This window comes from Vanellus vanellus, assembly GCF_965231255.1.
Source record: "Vanellus vanellus genome assembly, chromosome: 6".
Lineage (NCBI taxonomy): Eukaryota > Metazoa > Chordata > Aves > Charadriiformes > Charadriidae > Vanellus > Vanellus vanellus.
Genome location: NC_138911.1, coordinates 47048946 through 47076902, shown reverse-complemented (window position 1 = coordinate 47076902; position 27957 = coordinate 47048946). Strand labels below are relative to the sequence as shown.

The 27957-nt window shown below is 56.3% G+C and overlaps 1 protein-coding gene across 1 annotated transcript; it reads right to left on the bottom strand.

Moving 5' to 3' along the window:
- Nucleotides 1-1913: 1913 nt before the first annotated feature.
- TMEM63C (transmembrane protein 63C) lies at nucleotides 1914-14041 on the bottom strand (the record flags this gene model as incomplete). The annotated part of the gene is made up of 22 exons (XM_082485516.1): nucleotides 1914-2126; nucleotides 2209-2280; nucleotides 2446-2561; nucleotides 2857-3024; nucleotides 3217-3322; nucleotides 3562-3724; nucleotides 3833-3898; nucleotides 4394-4480; nucleotides 5129-5235; nucleotides 6406-6559; nucleotides 7082-7204; nucleotides 7430-7563; nucleotides 7682-7802; nucleotides 7934-8014; nucleotides 8120-8193; nucleotides 8615-8723; nucleotides 9130-9181; nucleotides 9492-9634; nucleotides 10056-10093; nucleotides 12165-12252; nucleotides 13379-13458; nucleotides 13844-14041. 22 exons carry the CDS (start codon nucleotides 14039-14041, stop codon nucleotides 1914-1916), a joined length of 2493 nt encoding a protein of 830 aa, XP_082341642.1.
- Nucleotides 14042-27957: the final 13916 nt, after the last annotated feature.

Here is a 27957-nt window from a genome sequence, read left to right as displayed (position 1 = left end):
ATTCAAGGCACGGTCATAGCAATAAATCACGAGAAGGTACAGACCTCTGGCACATTCCTACAGCGGGGCAGCCAAGGGCAATCAAACCAGCAGCCCGAGCTCCCGAGGACACGGTGCCACTTGCAGGCACTTGCTTCCACCCCGAGAGAGGCCACCAGCATCCCCCCTGCTCCGGCCGGGGCTGCCCCCAGAGCAGGCAGTGAGGGCAGCAGCTGAGCTGCAAGCAGCCCTGGGGGCACCTGGCCAGGGAGCCACAAGACCCCCAGGATGCTTTTTGGGGTTGGGAAGGAGCAGCTGAGCTCAAGGCTCCCCCGAGGAAACTGCTCAGTGGCTAGCATGCCACAGCCATCACCCCAGCATGCAGGAGCAAGGGTGGGACGGCGGCCATGGAGCTGCCAGCTGACCGAGCTGAGACCCACCAGCCCCACAGGGATGTCCCAGGGCCCACCTGAGTCCAAGAGACCCACAGCTCACTGACGGGCTGCCTTTTAAATTCCCACCCTAGGACTGGCACACCTTGCTCACCCCCCCTCTCCCCCAAGTGGCACCAGTAATGCCGTGCAGTGCCATGGCCAAGCATCTGCCTTTGCACAGCAGCATTCCCCACACCGGCAGCCCCAATGCCAGCAGAGCTGCATCGTCATTCCCTTCCCTCCCCGCACGGCCCTGGGATGGTGTCTAGAACTGCTCTGAAGCCAGCAGGAAAATCAGGAGCAGGAAAATCATCCCCAAGGCCAAAGTGGGTCTGCGTGAGAAGCCAGCGTGGCCAGGCAGGCTAGCCTGGTGGGAGAGGGGCCAAGCAGGGCAAGGAGCTGCCCTTGTCCCTGGACGCCTTCATGGCTGCTGCAGATGACCTGGAAAACCCCAGGGATGCTGTCTGGGCAGAAGCTGGCGCATTTACACTGACCACAGCAGGACTCACACTCAACAGGTGGTATGGCTGCTGGAGGAGCATCTCATGGCTGCTGCTTGTGGGGAAGTGCAGGATGTGGTGGACCAGGACCCAGAGGCTGGGGTCCTGCCAGTCTCCCCCCCTCCCCATTTCTGTTGCAACTAGGACAGAGCCATGCGGGGTCCCATGACCAGCCCCAGGGAGAGCGGAAGCATGAGGGCGATGCTGCCAGGGTGAGTGGGATGACGAGAAGCTTCCCTCACAGCCATTAAACACACTTGTCCCTTGACGTCTCCCTCCTCCCCAAGCACCCAAGGGCACAGGCATGGTGCGGCAGTGGCAGAGGAATGGGGTGGGAAGGTGGAGAAGAGCTGGGCTTGCGTTTTGATGCCTGCCTTGGGGCAGGGCTGCTGGTGCTCAGGCAGACGTGGGAGCAGCCCCAGGCACTCATCTCCTCCACCAAAGCACACACATCTCAGCAGTCCCTGCTTTAATGGGCAAAGCCTTGGAGATGGCAGCGGGGGCGGGTGGGAGCCGACACCAAGAGACAGCTACCACAAGCAGTGGGTGGGCAGGGCGGGAAGCAAGGCTTCGTGGTGGCCATCCCCTGCCCCTGAGGACCCACTGGACAGCGTGGTGGTGGGCACATTCGTCTGAGCTGTCTGGGCTGCATCCCCGTCATGGAGGGGCCAGGGCCTCCCTTCTGCCCCCAAAGTATGGCCTCTCAGAGAGACCCTCTCCCTACACCACTGTACCCCTCTTCCCCACAATGGGCTGGAAGAGGCAGGTGGGGATGGGTGGAGCACGGGGGGGTGGGGGCTGAGCCAGTCCAGGCAATGGGAGGGACCAGCAGAGCCTCCTGCCACCTCCCATGCAGTGGGGTCTCACCCTGACATCAGTCCTGTCGTCCTCCTGCCCCATCAGCGAGGTGGTCCCCACCAGTGCTAGGAAGGCTCCTTCCTGCCCCCGGCATGTCCTCTGCTCTCAGCACGGCTGGTCCTCACCCCGGTGGCAGGGATGCTCACTGGTAGCGGGCCTGACTCTCCATCACAGGGCCGCTCCTGTACTCGCCCTCCACTGTCTCCAGCTCAGTCTCAAAGCTCTGCAGCCCTCCATCCTCCCCATCTTCTGCTGGCTCCAGGTGGTTGCCCATGGTGCCATAGGACTGGTGCGCAGGGGAGGCCGCTGGCGTCAGGCTCAGCTCAGGCTCCTGCAGGACGGTGGCCACGAAGAGCTGCCCCGGGAGGGCGGCAGGAGGTCAGGGTCCAGCGGAGCGAGGTGGGGGGGCCACAGCAGGGCTGGGGAGGGGTACTCACATTGGAGTTGGGTGTGGATGAGACACTGCTCCGCTCCACGTCGTTGAAGGCGCCCTCAGACTGGTCGGACATCTGGGGAGAGGGAGGCCAGGACGAAACAATGGACTGGGGGTCCCCAGCTGAAGATGGGGGGCAGCCAGGCACCACCTCAGGCTCCTCACAGCAAAGGCACCCCAGAGAGGCGAGGAGGGGATACAGTGGGGTGAGGGAATGGGACAGGTGACTGCCCGTGCTCACCTGATAGCTGGAGGGTCTGCGCGGCTGCAGCTTCTTCAGGCAGAGGCCGAAGAAGGAGAAGACGATGCAGGAGAGGAGGACCACAAAGGTGAAGAGGGTGACAGGGCGGGTGGGACCTAGAGCAGAAAGACACTAGGGCAGCACATGAGCCTCCAAGGACCTGCTGCACACCCATCTGAGAACCAGGCTGGCGCCTGCTTTGGGTCTTACAAGCTCTCACCCCCCTTCCCAAACCACTAGCTGACACCCCCACCCTCATCTGCCAGGTCTCCATCACACCTTCCCTCATGCCATCCCCCTTCGCACCCTCTATGCCATGCCTAACCCACGGGTGACACCAGTAGCTCATCCCCCCCAAGTGTCAGATGTGACCCTTAGCAGTGGCGGGGGGCAACCCCGAGCTCTCCCTACCGAGGCGCAGGACGGAGAAGAAGAGCAGCCAGAACATGCAGAGGATGGGGGCCACTACGACCTGACTGATGGCGGCGACATGGAGGCGCTGGTTCAGCTTAGTAGGGATGTACACGTAGTAGATGTTGTACCGGTCAACCATGTGCTTGAGCAGCATGTAGAGCAAACCTGGCAGGAGGAGAGGGGCAATTTGGGGGGATAACAACAGGGATAGCCAGGTCTCAGGGACAGTGACCCAGGGGACTATACCCTTCTGTACCACACGGGAAGCTCGTACTCCCACACTGCTGCTGGCAGCTAGGACTGGCCATTCTCAGCATGGCTGGGGGCAGCAGGACTGGGGCATGGTATTGTACTCACCAAAGGGGACAATGATGGGACAGGTGATGCTGTAAGTCATGACAACGGAGAAAATGCAGGAGGTCCAGGCGTACTCCAGTCCAAACTGGAACTGGTAGGCTTGGCTCTGGGGCACAACCAAAAGTGCCATTACTGCCTCTGCAAAGGCTGCCCTTGCCTTTGCTCTCTGACCCACGCGATTGCCTCCCCCTGTTATTCCCATGGGGCCAGGGCCAGCAGCACCCCTTGCATGGTGGCTTGTCCCCACAAGCTTTCCCATAGGACCAAGACAGCCCGAGTTTCCAGCAAGCACATCTCTGCCGTGATGGGGGTCACGTAGGCTCAGAGGTGACTAGAGCCACGTACTCGCTTGACGTGGAGCCGCTCAGGCTCAGACTTGGCGAAGCAGAGGCGGGCAGTGTAGACGAGGAGGCCCGGGATGCGCAGCAGCTCCATGGCTGTCCCAATCAAGCTGGAGGTGACCACGTAGTTGACGAAGAAAGCGCCATTGTCCGGGAGGAAAACGCACCTGCACCAGGGATGCAGAAGGTGAGAGGATACTTGGCAGGCAGCCGTCAGAGCTGCTGGGGGCTGGTGTCAGGCGCTCCCACTTGTCCGGGAGCTCCCTGCTACTCACTGGAACTTGACATCGGCCTCATCCAGAAAGTGGGTGTCGAAGAGCCAGCGGAAAAAAAGGTCCAGGCTGCAGGGTGGGAAAAGAAGAGCATCTCAAGAAAGAGGGGGAGCCACAGAGCAACAAGGGGTGCACTCAGCAGGTGCATGCTTTCCCCTGCCCCAGGTGGGTGAGACCCTCTGGACCCTACAATGCCAGAGCAGCCCCTTCTGCCACACAGGACCACCGCAGCATAGGTGCTCGCCTCCTGGACAGTCAGGATTGCTGTAGCTGGGGCTACACAGATACCTGACCTGGTCCTTCAGGGTCTGCTGAGGGCTGACCCTAAGCAGGGCACAACCAGCACTGTGGCAGCCTGGCAAGCTGCTCCCCTCCCCTCTTTCTCTGCAGGGAAGCTTTCTGTCTGTGACCATCTAGGAGCAGCTCGCCATGGCTAAAGAGCGAGTGTTTTCCTCCTCAGAGAAAGCTGTGTTTCAGCAGTGGTGGGCCCTCAGCCCTTTGGGGCTGGCATGCAGGAGGTGAGGGGCCCAGGAGTGATCCTGGCTGCTGTAGAGTGGTCTGTACCTGCTCAGCCCTAGTGAGGGCAGAATGATGACCATGAACACCAGGAAGAAGAAGCACTTGTGCATGGTGAGCTGATTTTCACTTGACCTGCGGAGAGGGGAGGAAAGAGAAGAATGTTGTCCTCCCAACCTCTCACCTCCTTCATCCCTGCCCTCTCCTACCATCCCTGCTGGTGTAGACACTCAACAACAGGCAGCTGGCTGTCTACAACAGATTCAGGACCCCCCGTTTTCCCCAGGAGAAGGAAGGGAGGTGGTGACAAAGCTCCTGCAAGGACTCAGCAGACCAGGCACAGGGATTGGGGCCGGTGAAATGTCAAGACAGAGAGAGAAAATTGTAGGAGCTGGGCAGAGCTTCCTCTGATAGAAGACTTTGAGCATCCTGAACCCACACCTCCACCTTAGAGAGCTTGGAGCACAGCTGGGATGTGCTGTCCAAGTCAGGGCCATGGCCCTGCTGCGGCCAGTCTACCATCACACCATCCCTTTCACAAGCTTCTTCAGACCCATCTTAAAACCAGCTCCACCTGCCTTTGTCAGCAGCCTGGAAGCTTTCAGGGATATGGCAAGGAAATGGCTCCTTCGGGCATGGACCTGGGGCTCCTTCCATGGAGGGCAACACCCATGGGGCTCTGTGGGGGTCTGCTGCTCCACTGCCTGCCTCCCTGTAGGTCAGGTCCCACGAGTCCTCCCATCTACTGCAGTCCTGGGCGACTGCAGGGACCAGCCTTATTACCTTGTCCAGTGTGACTCGAAGAACGCCGAGTAGTAGACGAGGAAGGGCAGGAAGACAGAGAAGGCCCAGAGCAGCAGCGTGGGAAAGAACTGGGTGATGATGGGGTTCTGCAGAAGGAGAGATGCCGGACACCCCCTCAGGAGCCTGCCGGAGCTCAGCCATGATGGAGGCAGTTCCCTGGGCCTCCTGATGCAGGGTGGTGTGTGCAATAGGCGGGCTGGGGCACCCCCTCCCTGAGCAGGAGCGTTTGTTTCAGGAGATAAGAGCTTGAGGCCAGTCAAAGGCACCATGGGCACACTCTGAGCCCCAGTTCCCACCCAACAGCTCACAGGTCAATGAACAGGAAGGAGATGTACTGCTCACAGCTCCTAGTGTCTCCTGGAGCTCTTCCCACCTCTTCTTAACTCTTGCATGGACAGCAACCTGCCCTCCCTCATGGACACCAGCACCAAAGCTCAAGTTTGCACAGGTGCCCCAGGGCTCTCCCACCAGAAACACATCAAGAAGAGGATGGATGGCAAGCAGGGGCATTAATGCTCCTTGTCTCTCATCAATGCTCATCCCAGTTGTGCTGGTTTTGGCTGGGATAGAGTTAATTTTCTTCATAGTAGCTAGTATGAGGCTATGTTTTGGATTTGTGTTGAAAACAATGTTGATAATACAGGGATGTTCTCGTTACTATTGAGCAGTGCTTACATAGAGTCAAGGCCTTTTCTGCTTCTCACACCACTCCACCAGACAGTTGGCTGGGGGTGCACAAGAAGTTGGGAGGGAACACAGCTGGGACAGCTGACCCCAACTGACCAAAGGGATATTCCATACCATACAACATCATGCTCAGCATGTAAAGCTAGGGGAAGAAGAAAGAAGGGGGGGGATGTTCGGAGTTACGGCGTTTGTCTTCCCAAGTAACCATTACACGTGATGGAGCCCTGCTTTCTTGGAGGTGGCTGAACACCTGCCTGCTGATGGGAAGTAGTGAATGAATTCCTTGGTTTGCTTTACTTGCATGCACAGTTTTTGCTTAACCCATTAAACTGTCTTTATCTCAACCCACGAGTTTTCCTTATTTTTCCAATTCTTCTCCCTATCCCACTGCAGAGGGAGGAGAAGCGAGCAAGCAGTGTATGGTCCTAGTTGCCAGCTGGGGTTAAACCAGAACACCAGTGACGGCTCAGCTTCATGGGCCAGTGAAGAGCCAGTGCCCTCCCCCTGTCATGGACAAGCCTGGACATGGTGACCCTTTGGGAAAGCTGGCATGGGGCCCCAGGGGCTACCTTGAGGCTCTCCACAGGCTGTGTGACGTTGAACATGTCCATGGTGTTGACAATGATGGCTGGCGTAGTGAGGAAGAAGAGGAGGACGAAGAGGCAGATATTAAGGAGGATGAATCTCACCCACCAAGATGTGCCACGGACAGATAAATTCTCCCTGTGAGAGGAAAGCATGAGTTGGACACGACACAGAGGAAAAGCCACATGTCCTGGGTCTCCTAGCCTGGCTCCCCGAAGCTCTGCCTCCCGCTGCCCACACCGACCATCTTGGCAGCCCCTGCTCTGAGTTCAACCTCTCCCCGTGCTGCTGCACTGACCCCTCCAGAGCCCCCAGGACCAGAGTATGACTGCAGTGCGGGGTCTCTGCCACCAGGAGGCTTTGGAGTTAGGCTGCAGAAATCATAGCCTGGCAATCACCCCAAACTTCGCCTGACCAAGCCCTGCCACCCACGGGGTGATCACCCCAGTCACACCTGGTGACTTCTGCTACGGCCACAGGAGGGATTGTCAGCCCCTGCCACCCTGAGAAGGCACCCTGTTGGTATGGGTGCAGGTTCCCTACAGCTATATGGGTTCCCTCTAACTATGGGTATGGGCGCCCTATAGCTATGGGTATTGGTTCCTCCTAGCTGCTTGCCCTCCCCCCCCCCCCCCCCCTTCTTGTGACATGGGGGCTCACCAGATGATATCGCTGGGTGCAGGGGCATAGCGGACACCCCAGTGATGTGACTTGACCACAGTGGTGACAGAGGACTGCTGGGGGTGCTTGCGGCAGCGGATGTGGCTGTAGTCCTTCAAAATCCTGCAGGAGGAAGGAGCCAGGAGTTGGATCCAGACTGAGGGCTCAGGACCCCCCCACCCCGCTTCTCATGAGACCCTTCCTGCAGCCCCAACAGAGCAGCCATCTCCGCAGGTGGCAGAGACTGGAGACAGACCCATCGCCCGGTTTTGGCCGGAGGAGCCAGCAAGGTGCCCCAGAGGCAGTGGCCAGCAGGCTGGGGGAACGTGCCTGTGCTGGGGCACTCACACAGCTGTCATCCGCTCATCCTGGAAGGTGACGAAGGCCATGTCAAGCCGCTTGAGCGTGATGCGGTTGCGCTCGGCATTGAACTCATCCGTGAGCTTCTCCTCCAGTTCCCCATAGTACTGCTCCGCGTCCACCTGTGGGAGCAGCTGGGGTTTGGCCACCCTTGCCAGGCTGTGGCAGGGGCGAGCTGCCACGCTCTGCCCTGCCCACAGTGGGGACGTGCTGCCTGCAGCCCTGCCTGCACCCACCCACCTGCTCAAAGCCACAGAAGCGGCAGCAGAAGATGCGGGCGCAGGGGTGGGTTTTGATCATGATCTTCCCCTCTTTCTGTGCCTTGGTGGTGAAGTAAAGCCGCCCCTTCATTGCCTTGCGCCTGCCGGGACGCCGACAGGGACGAGGGTCATTCAGGGAGCAGCAGATGGACAGACAGACTGGGTCCCTGGATGTGCTGGGCAGGAGCGGTGCACCCACCCGTGGAGGCAACGGGGACCTGCAGGCACTCACCTCTCTGCATCCAGCTTCATCAGCTTGCGCACGTCGAAGCAGAACTGGACGTTGGTAACAGTGCAACTGGGATAAGCCTCACTGCGGGCACAAGGACACGGTGGCACCAGGAGCCAAGGGACAGGGACAGCCCCCGCCACCTGCCTGCCAGCCTCCCTAGCGAGGATGCAGCACACCGCTACTCACTGGAAATGCTTGATGATAAGGGAAGGGTCTGTGATCTCCTTGGGGATGTGGGTAACCATCAGTGTCCGGGCAACCTGGGGGAGGAGACAGGGCAGAGACGGTGGGTTGGTGGGGGCCCGTGGGCCATTGTGCTGCCACCCTGTCACCCAGCCACCAGGATGGCAGAGCACCGACTGCCAACCTGGAGGCAGGTCAGTACAGACCTCCTCAACGCCTGCTCCCAGACCCTAGGGCACAGCCAGAGGCTGCCACCTCCCAGACAGACACAGAAGAACTTCAATCTCAAGAGACAAGGCAGTAGGACATAGAGATTTACCTCTGGGCTGCCAGGCTTTCTCCAGAAGATGGAGAAAACCAGCTTTATCTTTCCCTGCCTGCCCAGTCCCAGGCTGCTTCTAAAGCTTTCCCTACTTACTGGGATCATCCTTTCTGCAAAGCACAAAGTTTTCCATTAGTGCTGAACAAGGCAGGGCTGGAGGAAGGGTGGTTGCTCACCTTCTCGTTTTCTCTGTATTCAAGGTGGACAGAGTGGTGGGCCATGCAGAGGATGGTGACTATGAAATAGATGAGGGCAAAGATGCTGTGCAGCCACAGGAGACGGTCCCTGGAGGAGGGGAAGAGGAGATCAGTGAGTGCTGTGGTGGGTGCGCGGCACACGGACCAGCCTGGCGCTCAGCTCCTCACCCACAGCCTCCCCCACCACCCAGCAGGACTTCCCCAAGCCGGCTGCCAGACCCCCACCCCAGGGACAAGAGAAGCAGCACCCAGGGTGTTGGCTGGAGGGCACCTCTGTCGGCAGCGGGGTGCAGCGAGCAGTGCCAGCAGGCTGCCCACTGTGATGGTGCTCATGCATGGTGTAGACAGACACAGGGGCTACCATGAGCAGCAAGCCACTCACATGGACCCTTCCCTGTTCTGGGACTGTGGCGAGCACTGTGCCTGTGCACTCTCAGCAGTGCCTGTGACAGCAGTGGTGCCCGTAGCCCCCCCCAAACACAGAAGCCACGTACTGCGTTGGGATGTTGGCGATGGTTGTCCGGCCAAAGTGGGTGGGATTGTGTCCTGCAGGGGAAGAGAAGTGCGAGGTTACGGGAACCCAGTGCAGTGTGTGTCCATGCTTGTACGCTTAGTAGCTCTGGTCTTTGCTCCCCCCTTTTCCATCTCTCAGGTCCCCACCAAGCCTCTGCTGCCCTGAAACTTCCTGCCTCTTGTGTTCCTCTGTCCCACAGCTGATGGTGGGTTCCTGCTCACACAGGGACTCCTGACGGAGGGGGTTCTTCTACCCTCTGTCCCCTGAGCAGGGTGCTCAGCCTGAGCACGGGGAAGCTTGTACCATGCTCCTGAGACATCCCACAACTGGGGAAGCACCTACCCAGGAGGTCCCCCGAGAAGTTGACAGGCAGGATGACGGCCACGGAGAGCACACAGACCAGCATCAGCAGGACCAGCAGGTGCCGCTGGAAGGAGAGGTAGGTGGTGGCGTCGATCCCACACTTGCTCTGAATCTCCTCGTCCCTGGGGGAGAAGCGGGTGGGGGTGAGGACTGGTGGTGCCTCCCCACCACCTCCCACCCCGGGGACACTGGCTGCTTCAGCCTCACACCACCCACACCAACTCACAGCATCCTGCCTGTGGCATGTGGGATTTGGGCACAGAGGGAACAGGGGATAGAAGCATCCCTCAGGCTGCCATCCCATTACAGGACCAGCTCCTGCCAGAAGAGGTTGAAGCCTGTTCCTTTGGGACAGGAGCCAGGGGCCAGGGGGAAACACAGAGGTGATCCCTCTGCTCTCTCTCCCAGGGGGATGTTTTAGGAGGGCTTTCCCCAGCCTCTGGTCCCAGCAGCTCTGGGTGATATGTGACCACCTACGGGCACAGGCTCCCCAGGGGCAGGGAGCAGTGAGGCATGGCTGCAATGCCGAGGACACACACTTACTTCATCTGGTAGATAGAAATGAGCCAGGAGCAGAATCCCTGGAAGGGAAGAGAGTTGGGATGAGCCAGGGGTGACCCACCCCCACCTCTCCGACGAGGAGCCAGGATATGGCATGCACTGGGGATGTGTGCGGAGACGGTGCGGTGCCTGGGGACTGTGCAAACAGAGAAAGCGCCCAGGGCAGCTCGGCGATGCTCAGCCCAGTGACTTCTCTGCAATGGTGGCCAAAGGCAGCTGCCTCGGGAGGAGCGGGAGACACGGGGCATCACACACAGGCTCCTGGCTTCCAGCAGCTCCCTCCTCTGTGCCTTCTGACTGTCCCTAACATGCAATGCGCTGCTTCTGCCACTACCGAGCGCTGAGCCGGCACTGCCACAGAGTGATATACAACGCCAAGATCTTGTGTAATAGCTCATTCCCTGTCACTGCATGTGCAATATTAGAGCTTTTCTCCCCTATGCGTTATGTTACATTTTATCAACGCTGGAGTTCATGCAAGTCCAAGGTCCTTGCAGTCTTCCCTGTCATGGCTGTCCCGAATAACTTGGCTGTGTTACACCCCTCCTCCTCATCTCCTTTCCAGAGGGTTTATGCTGACCTTGGCTGGGAGGGACCCCCAGCAGCCCACTGTGGGATTCCATTACCCTGCCCTGTGAGAGCTGGCAGATTCTTACTCCTCCCCAGCTTTACCCAAGCCAGGACCTTCCCTCCTATGCCACAGCTCAGCTTTCTCTGAGCGACCGCAGGTGGAGGCTTTGGAGGTGCAGGCATTCCTGTGTGCCCAACAGCTCCATGGGGGCCAGACACCCCCTAAGCAGGGCCAGGCTGTCTCCCCTTGTGGCTGTATAGGATGCCCACATGCCAGGGAGAGGTCGCATGCTGTAGTCAATAGCTTGGCTATTCATCTCAGGGCGAGTGAAAAGCTCCACACCTGCTCCTGGGAATCTGTGATGCTAACAGGAATTTGTCAGGCTGCTTTCATTGCAGCCTCATCCTCCAACCCTGCTGTTGGAGGGACGCTCTGGTGCTTCCCCACAGAGAAGGGCTCCCAGGCAAGAATTTGGTCATGCTCCTCCTCACAGGATACAGGCAACAAAACTTTATTTAGCTCTCCTGCCACATGATTGCCTTCTCCAGCAAGCATTTTCTATCTCCACCACCTATCAGCCCTGCAGCCCTCTGGCAGGTTTCCTGTTCCTGATGTGCGAAGAAAAATCCAGTACTTGCTTTTATGCTCTCTACACATTTCTCCTTAAACTCCTCTTCTCCCCCCGCCCCCCCAATGTATTTTACATCTAACCTAGCAGAGTTCAGTTTTTTCTCATTTGGGAACAGCTTGACTTTTAAAAGGATGTCTTCTTACATCTAATAATCTCCCTTAATCTGCTCTTTAGCCATGCTGGCATTCCCTGTGGTCTTTCTCACTTATTTTTTGATGAGCAATATATATTTGCCCAGAGCATTGAGTACTGAGCCTTTAACCAGGCCTCCTGCCACCTGCAAGGATTTTACTTTACCTTTCCTGCCTAGGTTTTTTTTTAAGAAATTCTGTCATTTTTTCATCATCACACCAGTGACTGATTTTTGAGCTTTTGTTGCCAAAAAAGAGAAAGAAACAGACAGAAAAACATGTGGGCCCATGCCTGTTTCCAACAAAACCTGGTTTGTGCCACTGTGGTAGAGAGAAACAAAAGATGGCTTTAAAGCCCCCACAGCCCACCATGCTGGCAGAGGTGGAGGTGTGATCCAGGGGACTCTGTCCTGCCAGGGCCAGAAAGGTCCCCGTGGGCATGCAGAGCAAGGCTCTAGCCATGCATCCAACTAGGTCCCTGCAGCCAGCAGAGACAGTCACGCAGCTGGGAGATGCTTGCCCTGGTGGCAGCATCTCCTCCACTCAAGGTAGATGCCTCAAACCAAGCCAGGACAAAGAAACCCTCCAGCTTTCCCAGGAATACCCTGCTGCTAAAAGGTGTTAAGCAGGAAACCCCGCACTGGAGGATTTTATTTCTCCCATTTAACTTCTGACCTGGGTTTCCCATGAAGAGCAGGGCGGGCTAGGCCAGGACATGCCCAACTTGGGCTCCTGCTGCCACGGCCACCAGCACTCACCACATCCTTGTTGTCAACGTCCAGGGGGCTGCTCTCCGATGGGGACTTCTCCTTCTCGCTCTGCTCCCCGTAGAAAAGCGATGTCAAACTTTGCAGTGGGGGGAGAAGTGGAGGGGTAAAGCAGGAGAGAAACAGCAGACAGGGGAGGATGAGCACCAGAGGATGAGCTTCTCCTAGGACAGCAACCTGGGAAATGCCTCCCCCTCCCTGCATCCTGCACTGGGGCTGGACCAGTGACTACCGTTGGGTTCGGGGCAGGGGCTGCATTCTCTGCCTCTGCACTTATGAGTCCCTGTGGCTTCTCTGTGGCCCTGGCACACGGCAGGGTGGCTGGAGGAGAATTTGCCTTAGCTCCAGGACAAGAGCCTGCTGAACCAGATATTTATATTCCACTGGTTTCAGCCCTCAAATGGCATTACAGTAAAAGGAATGTAATCAGTGCTTCAATTTTAAGTCTTGACTGCCCTTTTGATCTCCCCAGTGAAGGGAAACATTGCCTGTCCATTGCCAGACTCAGCTCCAGAGCCTGAGCCCAAGAGGAGCTGGAGAGGGGAAGAGACAGGAGAGGGGCTTTTACATTTTCTCCCACAGGTTGCCCAGCCTTGCAGAGATGCCTCCTGTGTGCACCGCCTGCACAAAAAAAGATGATCTGCTGCCTGGGGTGAACCATGCTCTGGCAGTCAGACAGCTATGGGCAGCACAGCCCGCCTGGAAATCTGGCCCAGGCTCGGCTTTCAGGACACTGGTATTTTGGGGAGGGATTCTGTACCTAGCCCAAAGGATGGGTCAGGCAAGCTGCCCTGCTGACATGGGGAACAACATTATTGCTGCGTGTCTCCCTCTGCGTCCTCTGCTGGCCAGCACTGCTCATTCCAAGAGAGTGGCAGGGGGAAAGGTGGCATCTCAGTTCCCACCCAAAAGCAGCTCTTGGGCCTCTGTCCTTCACAGGATGGTGCCCGCCCCCAGCACTGACAGCACCGTCACCAGCTGGTGCCTGTGAGAAGGAATCAAAGCTGGCTTGGGATTTCCCTTTCCCTGCAGCAGACGGTGCCTGTACCTCCATGGGCAAGGGCAACCAGGCCGTTCTTAGTGGGAAGGGGGGACAGGAACAACTGCTGCGCCTCTCCATGGGCCACCCCGCAGCACCGGCCCTCCTGCCAGCCCTCTTGGAGAGGCTGGAGCCATCACCCGTGGTAGCTTCGCATCCTGCTCACCTGTCATTGTCCATCAGCAGTGCCAGGCGCCCATAGTCCCAAGCTGCTTTCCGAATGCAGGAGAAGACCAGGAGGAGAAGCTGGAATAAGAGGAAAGAGCAGAGGTGAAGGGTTTTGCTGCAGGACCTCACCCCGTGGGGTCTCCCCACACCCCTCCTTTCTGTTTTCCCATTCATGACCCCAAGCTCATGCAAAACTCTTGCCTAAGGTCAAACCCCTCCTGGCCCATGATCTCACCACTCTGCCCAAGTGCCACCTGCTGCCCACCACAACGTGGGCAAAGCTCTTGGTCCCCTGCACTCATACCCATTTCCCTAAACAGCCGGGCACACCAGCATGCATGCCGCACACCTGTGGCTGTCAGCATACTCGTAACACACACACACTCGTGCTCACAGCCAGTCTCTGACACCCCAACTGGGCACCGCAGTGCCTGCAAACATGGCACCCTCCTGGTCTGCTCACCAGCCAGAGGATGAAGTTGATGGCGAGCACAGTGGGCACGCCGCCAAACGGCAGCCCTTCCAGGACGGTGCTGCGGGAGCGGGCGCTGAAGCATTGCTCCTCTGTGCTGTTCACCAGAGCGTCCAGGAAGCTGAGCACATCCAGTGAGGTGGGGCTGGCACCATCAGGTGCCGGCTCCACTGAGTACACGCTCTCCATCGGTGCCGTTGTGGGGCCTCACCCTGCAACACAGGGGCAGGGGTGCGGATGGAGAAGCCTTTGCTTGAAAAAGGGCCGTGGCTCTTCCAGGTCCTCTAGTAAGGTCTGAGGAGCTCACCAAGGGCAGGGAGGGGAGAGGACTGGCTGGTGACCTTGGAGCTTCCCCAGTACCAGTCCCTTCCAGGGAGGGGCTGTGGGACACAGGGCATGGGGTGTTGCTGAAGAAATCTCACAGCTACCTCATACCCTTTCCCCACCCCATTAAACCCTGTGCTATTTGGTTGTCCCTGTCATACCTGAGACAAGTCTCTCACCACCTCTGCCCCTCAGTCCTGGAAACTGGGTTGAGTCATGGCCTGGTGTGGTCAGCAGGCAGGAATGAGGAGCTGAAGCATTTGCTTGAGTTTCTGGGAATAAGAGCAATGACGATGTTAACAACTGGGCTGCTGGGGCTGTGCTTGCTGCACTCCCTCCAGCCAGGTATCTACTGTGTGTGGAACATCCCCCAGCCCTCCCTTCTCCTCCAGCATCATGGTCTGTGTGACTCAGGAGTCATGGGACCTCCTTTCTGTCTTTCCACCAGAGCAGGATTGCTCCTTCCAAGATATCTTGAAGTCTTCAGAATAATCAGCTTCTCAAAGCCCTAAATGCCAAGGTTTACCCCATTTCCCCAGCAGCTGATACCGCAGGCTACAGCCCTCACTGGTAGAAAACACTTAAAGGCTATTAATGGCCAAGACTGTGCCATGTTTCCAAAACCTTTCCTATCACCATGCTTTAAGTAGGAGAGGATCCTCTCCAAATGTGCAGTGCCTGGGAGCCCTTGGAATAAGCACCCTACAGCTGCCAGCATGAACCAGCATGGCTGTCACTCATGGGGATGCCAATCCTGCATGCCAGGACAGTGCTGCATGGCCATTGCACTCACTAGAACTACAGAAGCAAAAGGAACCAGCACAGCAAACACTAACAAACACAAGGTGGGGACAACAAGGCCAGAGTCTCTCCTCCTGCCATGTCTCCATGTACTGGAGTCCAGCACCTTCAGCCAGCTGCTCCTGGGCCTGGAGAGCTGCATGGCCTTCAGAGGACAGCTTTGACTGTGGTAAGACCAACCACATTGCTGGGGTGAGAGGCACACTGGGACAGTGAGGGGTCTTCAGGGTGTTCTCAGGACGGTCGCTTAACTGGTCATCGGGGAGTTTTCAAAATGGCAACCAGGTTGGATCCCTAATATCTCTTCTGAACAGGCCCTGAGGTAGGATCACAGTATCACAGTATGTTAGGGATTGGAAGGGACCTCAAAAGATCATCTAGTCCAATCCCCCTGTCGGAGCAGGAACACCTAGACGAGGTTGCACAGGAAGGCGTCCAGGCGAGTTTTGAATGTCTCCAGAGAAGGAGACTCCACAGCCTCCCTGGGCAGCCTGTTCCAGTGCTCTGTCACCCTCACTGAGAAGAAGTTTCTTCTCAAATTTAAGTGGAACCTCTTGTGTTCCAGCTTGAATCCATTACCCCTTGTCCTATCATTGGTTGCTACTGAGAAGAGCCTGGCTCCATCCTCATGACATTCCCGCTTTATATATATAAGATCACCCCTCAGTCTCCTCTTCTCCAAACTAAAGAGACCCAGCTCCCTCAGTCTTTCCTCATAAGGGAGATGCTCCACTCCCTTAATCATCTTAGTTGCCCTACGCTGGACTCTCTCCAGCAGCTCTCTGTCCTTCTTGAACTGAGGGGCCCAGAACTGGACACAATATTCCAGATGCGGTCTCACCAGGGCAGAGTTGAGGGGAAGGAGGACCTCTCTCGATCTACTAACCACCCCCCTTCTAATACAGCCCAGGATGCCATTGGCCTTCTTGGCCACAAGGGCACAGTGCTGGCTCATGGTCATCCTGCTGTCCACCAGGACCCCCAGGTCCCTTTCCTCTACACTGCTCTCTAACAGGTAGCTCCCCATCCTATACTGGAACCTGGGGTTGTTTCTGCCCAGATGTAGGACCCTACACTTTCCCTTGTTGTATTTCATTAAGTTATTCCCTGCCCAAATCTCCAGCCTGTCCAAGTCTCTCTGGATGGCAGCACAGCCCTCTGGCGTGTCAGCCACTCCTCCTAGCTTAGTGTCATCAGCAAACTTGCTGATAGTACACTCAATTCCCTCATCTAAATCATTGATGAATATATTGAATAATATGGGCCCCAGTACCGACCCTTGAGGCACTCCACTGGTTACCGGCCTCCAACTGGACTCTGCCCCATTGACTACGACTCTCTGGCTTCTCTCCTTCAGCCAGTTCGCAGTCCACCTAACTAGTCTAGTGCTTTTTAGGTAGATAAACCCAGAGGGCTGAAGATCCTGCTTAGGGGAAGACTGAGGTTACTGGGGTGGAGGGGAACAGATAGACAAGGAAACTGTTTTTGGAGGCCTTGAGCAACCAAACGTAATTTTGAAGCTGGCCTGGTCCTGAGCAGGGGCTTTTATCAGCTGATCTCCAGGGAGTCCCTTCCAACCTCAGTTATTCTATGTCTCTATTCTCAGGGACCTGTGCTCCTGACAAGAACATCTTCCAGCTTGCCTGAAGTTCATAAGGAGTTACATGAGTGCCTTGCCCCACGGACATGCTGAGCACAGTATATTGTAGCTTGCACAAAGGCCGTGTAAAACCTCATCATGCCTATTAACAAGCACTCCCGTGAGCTTTGTATTCAAGCTGTTGAGCATTCATTCATCACCTTCCTTTTTATCTATATTCCAGCCACAACTGGGACCCTGCTGCAGCCCCTACAGTCACCCTGCCACAGCTGATCCCTGCTGCAGGATGCTCATAGCCCACATGGACAGGACGGAGGAAGAGGAGCAGGAGCCATGGTCTGATTAAGGAACGGAGGAGGATGCAAACAAATGCAGCCAAGCACCTCCAGGGACCTGGAGATGCAAAGTGTTCATGGTGTTTCTTTTTTTTCCACCAAGACCAAACAGGACCAGCTCTGCTTCAACACCAAAGGAAACCTGACTGAGAGGTCCTGGGGGAGCACAGAGAGAGCATGCACTAAATGCCTTGGCTTAGAAAGGGGATCTTCCTGAGCTCTACATGGATTTGCTTTTGTTGGGAAACATTTAATTCTGCTGTGTCAGTGTGACAGATGGGAGACTAAAACAGCACGTGGTTTTATGTGCACTGCTGTAGCCTCAACGTCTCTCTTTTAGACCATGCTGCTTCCTGCTTGAGGAGATTAGTCCTGTCCTAAAGCTCCTGAGCAGCCAAAGCACCCGCACTCCGCAGCCGAGCAGAGTGGGTAGCACGGAGGTGCTGGGGCAGGAGCTGTCACAGATTACACGCCTGAGACACTGAATCTCTTTGACCTCCTCATCTGGGGAAAGGAAAGATTGAGGAAGAGGGAGGTTTTCAAACACAGAGTTGACGGGCCCCCCAAAAAAGGAAAAAAAAAGCCTCTGACACCCTGACAAATGCAATCAGGGATTGTCAAGGGATTCTCAAACCAAGCTCTCAAGGGGGTTAAAGCTTCCAAACTAAACACAGAGACATGGGGACTTGCTATTTTCTTCACTTCCGAAGCCACAATTCAAGCCCAAAGAAAAATCTCCACTAGAAGCCAAGGAGCGGCTGGGATGCTTGGATCAAGGCTATGAGCCCAGCAGAGCCTGAGGCTCACCCTATTCCAGGGTTATACTGGCATCTGGCTACCTGCATAGGTGCGTCGAAGGGATGTCAGAAGCTGCTGAACTACAGGCATCAAGATCACCAGGACACAAAGACCCTCGTGCTGTGCATATGGTGCCATGTCACATGGGGCATGGGCTTCAGTGTCTGCTACAGATCTGCCCATGCTGCCTCGAAGGTCCCTAGCCATATATGTATTGATCTGGCCAGTCCATGGTGTCTGCAGACATCATAACGCAAGCCGGGACAGCTGACCATTAGTGTGGCTCCCAAAAGAACTGCCAGGTCACCTGAGATATGCTGATACTGCTCCAAAGGGCATCTCAATAGACTTGGGGCTGAAGTACCATCCCTGCAGCCAGGTATGAAGTGAGGGGATGGGCTGGCAAAGCCTCCCTGTAGTTTCCTCAAGCATGGCCTGCCTCCCAGCTGGGGTTGGGAGTCCCGTACTTTGAGGGCCAGCATGGCCCCACTGCGATAACAACCCCTGAAGAGGGAACTCCAACAAGGGGACACCCATGGGAAATGAGTGGGCCACTGTGAAAAGCGGCAGCCATTTTCCCCAGCCCGCCTGCCTCCTGCTTGCCATCAGGCGGCTGTGAAACCACCGGAGCCACCGGGGCCTCCAGCTGGGGTCAGCCCTTTCCTGCAGAGACGCTCTCAATCTGTTCTCCCCATGTGCACGTCTCCCTCCCTCCCCTCCTCCTGTAAGCAGTAGAGCCAGCTCCATCTGGCATTTTCAGCTGCTAAATAATTCACTGCCTTTTTGTTAACAAGGAGAGCATGTCTCTGACCGAGGGAGCTGTTGGACCTTCAGCAAATAAAGGAGACTCTTAGCAACCTCCAAGTCCCTTCTCTGCCACCACTTCCCAGTGGTACGATCCTGCATCTTATTTCTAGGCACCATGTTCGTGCTTGTAGGAGGAACACCCAGCCGCAGGATGGCGGAGTGAGGGGGATTGTCACAGGAATCAGTATGGCTTGTCTTTTCCTGTCATTGCTTCTGGTGGCCAAAAGCAATGGATTCCTCCTGGAGATGGTGCTAGCTCCAAGCTCTCCTGTCCACAAACATCCCAAACGCAAGCCTTCATCCACCCAGCCAAACTGGTTCCTGTCTCTCCACCCAGCACTGCACAGAGAAATTTCAGGAGCAGAGGAGTCGTGAAGATACCAGTCCATCTCTGTCCCCTCTCTCCCAACTTCGTTGCCCGAAGGAGCCATCGCATCATGCTCAGTCCTGTAACACAGCCCCTTGCAGTGTGGCACAGGTCCTGTGAAGCTGATCTTATGCTCATTTTCCTGCCTTTTCCCTGGTCCCTTCACCCTCAGATACCCATGGAAACCCACCTCCAAATACCCAAACTGGTACTTTTCTAGACCATTTGTTCCAGCTAATCTCACCTTTTATGGTGCTGCTCTTAGAAAAGCTTATGCAAATTATATCGCTGCAGCGTTACCATTAAAATAACCATTGGGAACAACCAGCTAAAAGTAAATCATGTAAATGTTCTAGGAACAGTACATGCAGCAGAAACAGGGAGAGGAGCTCACATGCTCCAGGAACAGCTTGAACTCAGATCTGTAGGACATGTTCAACCTCCCTCCAACTGAAGGAGATACCTTACTTGGTATACAGAGTGAGATCACACCGACACTGTAGGTCAGTCTTAAAGTCACTGTTAAAACACCTAAGCTGAATTTTCAAACCAAACGTATAAGATAATTCAGTATTTTGCAATACTCTAGTGCCAGCACAGCAATTGTATCTTAAAGGTCCAAATGAACCCCACAGCATCACCAGACCAGATCCTATTCCCAGCTATACCAACTGTCATTGTGCTTTCCCCAGTCTTTAATGGCCAGAGGAGAAAATATTGTTATCATTAACAGAGCCGGGTGGGTGCCTTCGCCTCCAGAAATTGTTGGGAGAGCTTCCCATTAGCTGTGTATGAGGCAGTGCCTCCAGATGCCAACCACAGACAGGCTCCCCTTGGAGCAGCCACTGTCCTGGAGGAGCAACAGCAATGGGCAAGTCAAGGAACACAGGAGTGGACAGGGTTGCTGTTGGCAAAATGAAGCAATAATATAAAGGCAGAAATCACAATATATGGTCTGCCCAATCTGGGTCTTACTTGGACAAAAGAGGGTAAAATAGGATCAGAAAACATGCAGAGTATTAGAGAAAGGCAATCCTCCTTTCTCCTCTTTGCAGTGGCTGTGAATCAACAGTGAATGTATGAGATTTGCCATTGAAAGTGATTTGCTTGATAATTTCTATGAAGCATTTCCAGTGTGTAGGGTTTGCCTTGAATATTCAGTGCCCTGTTTGTTTTGTTGATACACCAGCATATGCTTCTCTCCGGTTGGGTGGGCACTAATCCAGAGAATCAGATTTCCAATTGAAAATAAGGCATTTCTTTTATGTTAATGCAATTTTTCAAAATTCGTCTTTCCCTTGAAGCACCCTGCCAGCAAACTCATTTGCTAGGGGATTCACGGACAGCTGGAGTAGCAAAACACCAAAACAAAGTCTCGGGAGCACTCAGATGACTAAGCCAGGCTTCTCGGCATGCCTGCACTCACCCAGCCTCGGTGTCCTGCTCCACCAGGGAGGGCATTACTCATTTTGGCTGGCTTAAGGGCAGCCAGGGCACAGGGCTGCTGATGGAGCTGCCCATGGCCACAGGAAGCCAGCAGAAAAGCCAGGCTGAAGAGCCAGACCATGTCTCCTAGAAAGCAAGCATCCCTGCTACCTGACTGCCTCTGCATCCTTCTTCCTTCACAAGGAGATGTGGCCAGGCTGTGGGAGGGGAAAACAAGGACCGCCATCATGGAAAGATCAGTTTCATGCCCTGGTGTGCCCAGGGCCAGGCGCGGAGGTGAACCACTCGTGTTCCACCTTATGGGACTGCAGTGACTGACCTTGCAGGACTGCAGTGACTGAGGCGGCCAGGAAATCTGAGCCACTGCCACTGAGTCAGCACAACTAACGACCTCCAGCTGGGAAAAGGCTTATCAACTCCCTGCGCTGAGCGCAGCGCACACCCTGGCAGAAGCAGTTTTGGCACCAAAGGGCATGGTGACCTCTCAATCCCTGTAGTTTGGTGCATGGGAGAACAGGCACACCACGGGCCATATCCATCCCTGAGGGGTATGAGCACAGAGGGGATGAGACAACAAACGCGGCCCTCCAAAACCCCGTATGGGTCCAAAATGTTCCTCCCTAGCTCTCTCTTCACTGTTCTCTCTTAAGAGTCATGGCCTCCAGGTCCAAAAAGCAAAGAGAGGGCGGGCTGCCAGGGACCCATGGGTGTGAGCAGACGCAGGGCAGCAGCATCCCTGGGCAGGGCTCTTCACACCACCTTCAGTGACTTCAGGGCAGATGCCTGCATAGGATACTGGCCCCGTTGTGACAGCATCCACCTCCCAGGGGCTGTGTCCCACAGACCCACTGAGAATGGAGCCAGATCCTGCCAGGGAGCCAAGGCACTGGATGCAGAGAGATTGATAGCCCAAACACTGACACTGGTGTGAACGCTGTGCCCACACCCTGCTAAGACTACCGCACAGACAACCCACCAGCAGAAGACCCCCATCCCATCACCGGCAGGATGGCAGCTGCCTCACATGGGACATACACCAATCCATCCTGTTAGCCTGCTGGAAACAAGATGCACCTTCCATACAAGGAGGACGACACCACAAGCAGCAACCTGGCCAGTGCACTACAGAGGCTGGGTTCAGTAAGGTTTGGAGGCAAAGGATCACCCTGCAGCAACTGATGACTCCTAATGGGTACAAAACACATGCTCAAAAGCTAGCTTTGTCATTGACAATCAAGACATGATTGCTCAGAGGGGTGAGGAGGACTTGACAGCCGGTGTCCCTTGTCCCCATATCACCCACAAGTGACCCTGGGCACATGCACCCAGATGCTCATGAGGATGGGGTGTATGAGTGCGGGAGCGAGTGGGATCAATGAGAAAACAAGTCTGATAGCATAGCTGAGTAAAATAAACTTGCTTAAAGATGGTGTAAATAAGCATCACCTTCCCGGCACGTAAGTTCTGGCACTGCTTTCCCCTTGAGGGGCACAAACGCCCACCAGGCTCACTGCCAGCCAGGGCAGGATGGCTGGGGGAGCAGCTGGCCTGTGAGCCCACCCAGGCCTCGGGCATGCAAACCCCACAGTGACCCCCCACCCCCGCTCCCACCTCCGAGTGCTTCGTGCGTCTCTCCTGGCTCCCTGGGAGCTTCCTGCTGAAAGGCATGGCACAGAGGTGCAGGGACCTATGGCCAGGGACCACGTGGGCAGCGGGATGAGGGAAGAGGCATCTGTTCCTGGGACAGAAAATGCATGTCCTCCCCGCTCCTCTCTCCACCCACCACTCCCAAACTGCCCCACCAACACTGACCATCTAAACTACATGACCCACCAGGAGGGAGAGACCATGACCCCATTTTGTGGAGCCAAGCAAGTCTTTCTGCTCTCAAGAGTGGCGGGTTGTCACCACCTTCAGGAAACTCTGCACAGGGTCATGCTGCCCCAAGGGAAAAAAGCTGAGACTCACCTTAAACCAACAAAGCATTTAAGAGAAAAACCATCCCCTGCCACGTCCCCCTGCGGAGGCTGCCACATCTCCCCCAGCTCCCTGCCCTCCCCTTCTTCCCAGGCACCATCATGCATAACATTTTGGGACAGACTAAGCTCCACGTATGAGGTTTTTTGACAAGAAGGTGTCTCAGCCCCCAGCCTCCAGCGGGGCTCTCCACAGGACAACGTTTGTGGCCCTCCTCTGTGGTACAGCAGCTACCAGCTAAAGCCCCTTCTCCCCTAGGGATGCTGCAGACCGGGCAGGACAGCATTGACTCGCTGCAGGGCTCCTCAGCACAAGAATAAAGCCAAACCTCAGGCAACCGAGAGCAAATGGTGCTTAGGGTGAGATCTACAGCCGGGGAGGTGTGTTTGGGCCAGCGCGTGGGAGACACCATGCACCAAGCAGCTCTCCTCCAGTGCCTCCTCCATGCATGAGAGAGAAATTTATTCATTCCACCCATGGCCCTTTTCGCCACATTTGACTAAGCTGCCACTGCAGGCTGGCTCTAACCCGTGTTTGTTTTATATTTCAATATCCTGCTGTGCACACAACGCGCTTAGCCCCTCACACCGCATTTTGTGTGCGCAAAGCACCGAGCAAACATGAGCTAATTGGGCTGCAAGCTCCCCAGGGCAGGGGCCCATCTCTCATGCTGCATCATGCACCCTTGTCCTCTGATAATGCTTAAATCAACACTCTTCAGCACAAAGGATTATCCAGGCTGGGCCCAGCCCAAGCGTGGGGCAGGGAGCCATGGGGCTGCTGGTGGGCAATGGCTGGGAGCAGAGAGCCAGGAAAGGGGGCTTATAAGAAAGATGGGGAGACACTTTTGGTAGGGCCTGTTGCGATAGGACAAGGGGTAGCAGCTTTAAACTAAAAGAGGGAAGATTTCAACTAGATATAAGGAAGAATTTTTTTACAATGAGGGTGGTGGAACATTGGCACGGGTTGCCCAGAGAGGTGGTAGATACCCCATCCCTGGAAACATTCAAGATCAGTTTGGACGGGGCTCTGAGCAACCTGATCTAGTTGAAGATGTCCCTGCTCATTGCAGGGGGGTTGGACTAGATGACCTCTAAAGGTCCCTTCCAACCCAAACCTTTTTACGATTCTATGCAATAGCCAGGGCTGACTGCAGAAGACAGAGGTTGCTCGCAGGAGGGAAAGGGGCAGGGAGGGTAACATACACACTTGTGCACACGCATGTGCATTCTGAAAAACAGTGCTTCAGGAGAACAGTAAAGAGAGCTCCCAGCACCACCAACCAGGTCCCTGCTCTGAGCTGGGATGCTGAAGGCTGCTCGCAGTCCCCAGAGCAACCCCCGCGCTTGCAATTAATTAACGATGATACACTCAGATGAGGACAACTCCCAGCCCCTGCTGCCTGCGTGACTGAGGGCCATGGCAGCAGCCAGCCCTAGGGAAGGGCTTGGGCCAAGGGTGCCTCCGGGATGTTTATCACCTGCCAGCGCCAGGACCAGGGCATGCTGTGCCCACGCACGGCCAGTGCAGCAGGAGCAGCTCCCATCTGGCATCAAAGGCCAAGGAAGGCACCTCTCAGCAAGGCTGTGACAGTGACGGGATGTTGGGCATTTAGAGGCAGATTGCTTCTTCTTCCACCCACGCTCAAACAGAGGAGGACTTTAAGGCCTGTGAGAAGGAAAGTGTCACCTCTGTTAGGAAAAACACTCCCTCATGGAAAGCTATATGGAAATCAGGAGCAGCCATGGCATGGTCAGCCCAGGCTGAGGCTGTCACTGTGGGTCACGGGCATCTTTCACAGTGCCACAACGTGCCAGGAACACTGTGGTCCCCGGTGATGGGGACAAAGGCAGGAGAGCAGCTCCTCTTCCTCCCCGAGCCCCCTCTGCTGTTCAGGGAGCTGTGGGAGGCAGAGGGGAAAGCAGGAGGTTTATCTGCTGCCATTTATAAAGCCACCTGCTGGCTATAAAGAGACTATCAGCCACAGCAGGGGCCAGCACAGCCTTCCCAGCACAGCCACAGCTGTCCCCAGCGAGTGGAAGGCACCTCACCCCAGGTGATGAGGTGACGAGCGGAAGTCACCTCACCTCACCGAGGCAAAGAGAGAACTGTGCTTTGCACACACATGCACGCACAAGCACGCTCAGGCAGTGCAATGAGCAGGAAGCAGATTGGGAACCAGCCCAACACCGCACTGTTTGGACCAGGCCATTCGGGTGGCTTTGCACCCGGTGTCCTGCCCAGCCAGGATGGCACAGCATGCCTGGGGATGGCACAGCATGCCTGGGGATGGCAGGGACATCACCACCGAGCTGGTGGAGAAAGCGAGTGCATTTCAAGTCCCCTGCGTGGTTGCTCTCAGCTGCTGAGCTCCAGCCAGCCTCCCTTGCGGCTGATGCCTGCAAGACTGCTGTGTGACAGGGGGCGACCGTGGGTGCATGGGGGGCTAGCAGGGGTCCAGCTCTGCTCCATCCCAGCCCACTGCTGCCTTACAGGGACCTGGGGGCAACCCTGCCACCGAGCACCCTCATCCCACAGCCTCCCATGGGCCAGTATAAGGTGGGCAGCTTGTCCTGTTGATCCCCTTCTCAGGCCATCCACGCACCTCCCTCCACACTGCTCTGGGGGAGGCCGTGGCACCTGGCTGCTGCCAGCCTCCCCCTTTCACTCCTTCCCAGCTTTGAGCAGCCACAACATCCCCCCCAGCTGATTCTGCTGCAGGAGCAAAGAAACACTCTTGCCCTGCCCAGCTCCTCTCTCTGCAAGCACAAAAGCTTCTTCCTGAGAGCAGTGGGTTACAACACTATATATACACACACACACACACACATTAAATATGATTTTAGAGCATCTGCAGAGCTAGAACATTTCTATTGCCTGTGCTTGGTGCCAGGAGCAGAGCGAGGTTTGGGCTGCAGCAGGAGCCCACCAGCACACTGCTTACAATCCTGGCCCCGACAAAGCTTTCCTCCCACCTCTGCCCAGCTTCCGAGCAGATTTGGGTAACACCAGCTGACCGGGATGAATCACGATGCCCTGGGAGCGTGGGAGGTGGCAGCTCAGTGAAGGCTCCGGCACCAGCGGGTTGCACAAGCGGGGATGGTCCCAGCAGCCGCTGCGCTAGCCGCATCCAGCTGTGCCAGAGGGATTAGCTCTCAGAATACTGGTTTGAGTCAATAGCGCATCAAAGGCAAGGGGAAGCCTTTGATGGTGAACACAGGGGCCGGCAATGGGAGTACAAGGAGAGAAGGTGCTCCCCAAGGCCTGGCTTGGCCACCTCCATCGCCTGGGGATGCATCCACAAGGGACCCACCAAGTCGCCACCTACCCCCCAGCGTGCAAGCAAATTTGGTCCTTGAAAAGGAGGAGGGAAGAGACTGAACCCGCCTCATAGTCTCAACACCAGATTGCGCTGCCTTTGCCTGGGCCGCGAGCCAGCTGCCTGCCCTCCCACTAAATCCTGCCCCCGCACAGGGCCAGCCCCGGTGCTGCTTTTCACTGGGGCAGCGGGGGGAGCACACCGCCAGTCTCCCCCAGTCACTGGGGCACACATCCAGCCACCTCTGCAGCCCACACAGCCTGTGGGAGAGATCAGAGGAAAGATGCCGCTGCTGCTGCAGCGGTGGCTGGGAAGGAAGGCAGCTCTCCCAGGCGCACGTGGAGCTGCAGACATGCGGCTTTGCAAAGCACCGACTGTTCCAGCCTCCTCCCGGCACGACGGGTGCTCACACGTGCTGACAATACCGCTCGTCTCCATCACTCCCGGAGAATTCCCCTTGCCCAGGACACCGGAGCACAGTCCCAGCCACGTTACCTGCTGCGGGGCAGAGCAGAGCCAAGCAAAGCAGAGCAGACAGCGCATCACACCCACCAGCCTGCTCTTGTGTCCTCCATGGAGAGGACCCGGCGAATCAAATGGCCCTGGAGCATCAGAGATAAGAGGGAAATCATGAGGCTGTTGGGATGGGCACCTCGGTGCATCCCAAGTCCCTGGTCCTGCTGCCAAGATGCATGGCAAGGACTGGGGTTCAGGATCCCCCCAACACAGGCGGATGGCCCAGCACATGGGGGTGAGAAGGGCACAGATGGGCAGCACGCAGCCTCTGCTGTGCCAGTGCTGCAGGCTGGCACTGCCCACACCCACCGCGCTGCCTTACTGCCCTACTCTGGCTGTGCCCACCGGCCAGCAGCTGCCCACAGCCAGCGCAAGGCATTTTGGGAGCAATGGATGAAAACACAAGAAATGGTTTCTTTTCCTTCAGACAGAGAAAGAAGTGTCACATCTGGACATGTACGGCAGCAGGCTGAGAAAGGGACAAGGCATTGGGAGGGGAGAAGCTGTGGGCCAGGAGGCACAGCATCGCCCAGAGGACGTGGTGAGACAGATGGCAGATTTGGCAGCATGGTGGTCACAGAGCAACCTGCAAGATCTTCCTGCTGCAAGAGCAGGCAATACAACACTGTGCAGGGGCTGTCAGCTCAGCCTGGCAGGTTTTGGGGGGGGGGGGGGGGGTTGCATCCTCTCAAACACGCCACAATTAACAGCCAGCATCAGAGATGCTCCGAGGGCTAGTCAGCCTTGGAAAAGGGCTATCTGGAATCGGGGAAAATGGGAAGAAAGATCAGGATGGCAAATTTTAGGGGCACGGATGCAGAGAGACTGTCCCCAGTTTCTCTGCACAAGGCTGCCTTCCCTGCACACAGGGCCACTCAGCAAGGCTGGCGCTCAGGGAAGGGCTGGCAGCCCCTGGGCCGCTCTGCCTGCCCTGCCGGCAGTGTGGGGTCCCCAGGCAGCCACCCCTGCCCTCCACAGCATCACCACTCATGTGGAAAAGAAAGGAAATTAAACATGAGGCACTACAGCAGATGGCTGCAAAAGGAACCTCCCCAAGCCCATGCCCCTTGTCCTTCCAGGGCGCTTTGCGCACAGCAGCGCCAGCGCCAGGAATACAGCTGGACGAAGAGATTTGGGGGCCCAGGCAGGGAGCAGTGTCCCAGCAACAGCCACTGTGAGCCTCACCATTAATGCTGTTCTTGCCTGGCTTGGCTGGCCCTGTGGTGAGTGCCCGAGATCCCATACTCGGCCTCTGTGGTACCAGCAAGGCATTTACTAAATGAGCCAGGGTCTCTCTAAACAAGCCAGCGTCTCTACCTCCTCATCCACTACGTGGTTGATGTAAGCATCTCCCTGCCTGAAAACACAAAAAGCCTCCAGCTGGTTTGAGAAAACCCAAGGCAAGAGTGCACGAGACCTCAGCACAGCCACTGCCTCCCAGCCTGGCTCCCTGGGGCAACCAGCGCTTCCAGTAACGCATGGGCATGTCCAACCCTGAAATACCCCTCTCCTTCACCAGTGCCACATCTGCACTTACTATAGACAAAAAGCTGTGCAACCACAGATGCTGCGGAGGCTCCGGCTCACCCCGACATCCCTGTGCTGACCTCAGCCCCAGGAGGGCGAGCAAAGCTCTGCACAGCAGCCAAACCCTCCTCCAGAGCAGCAGGGATCAGTATTTAAGTGATGCTGAATCCCACAATGTTGCCTCTTCCCTGGGGTTAAGACCACCTGCAGGAAACACCAGACTCCAAATCCTGCCCGGCTGCTTTCCATGCTTCTCCTGGCAGCACAGCTCCATCCCAGGGGACATGG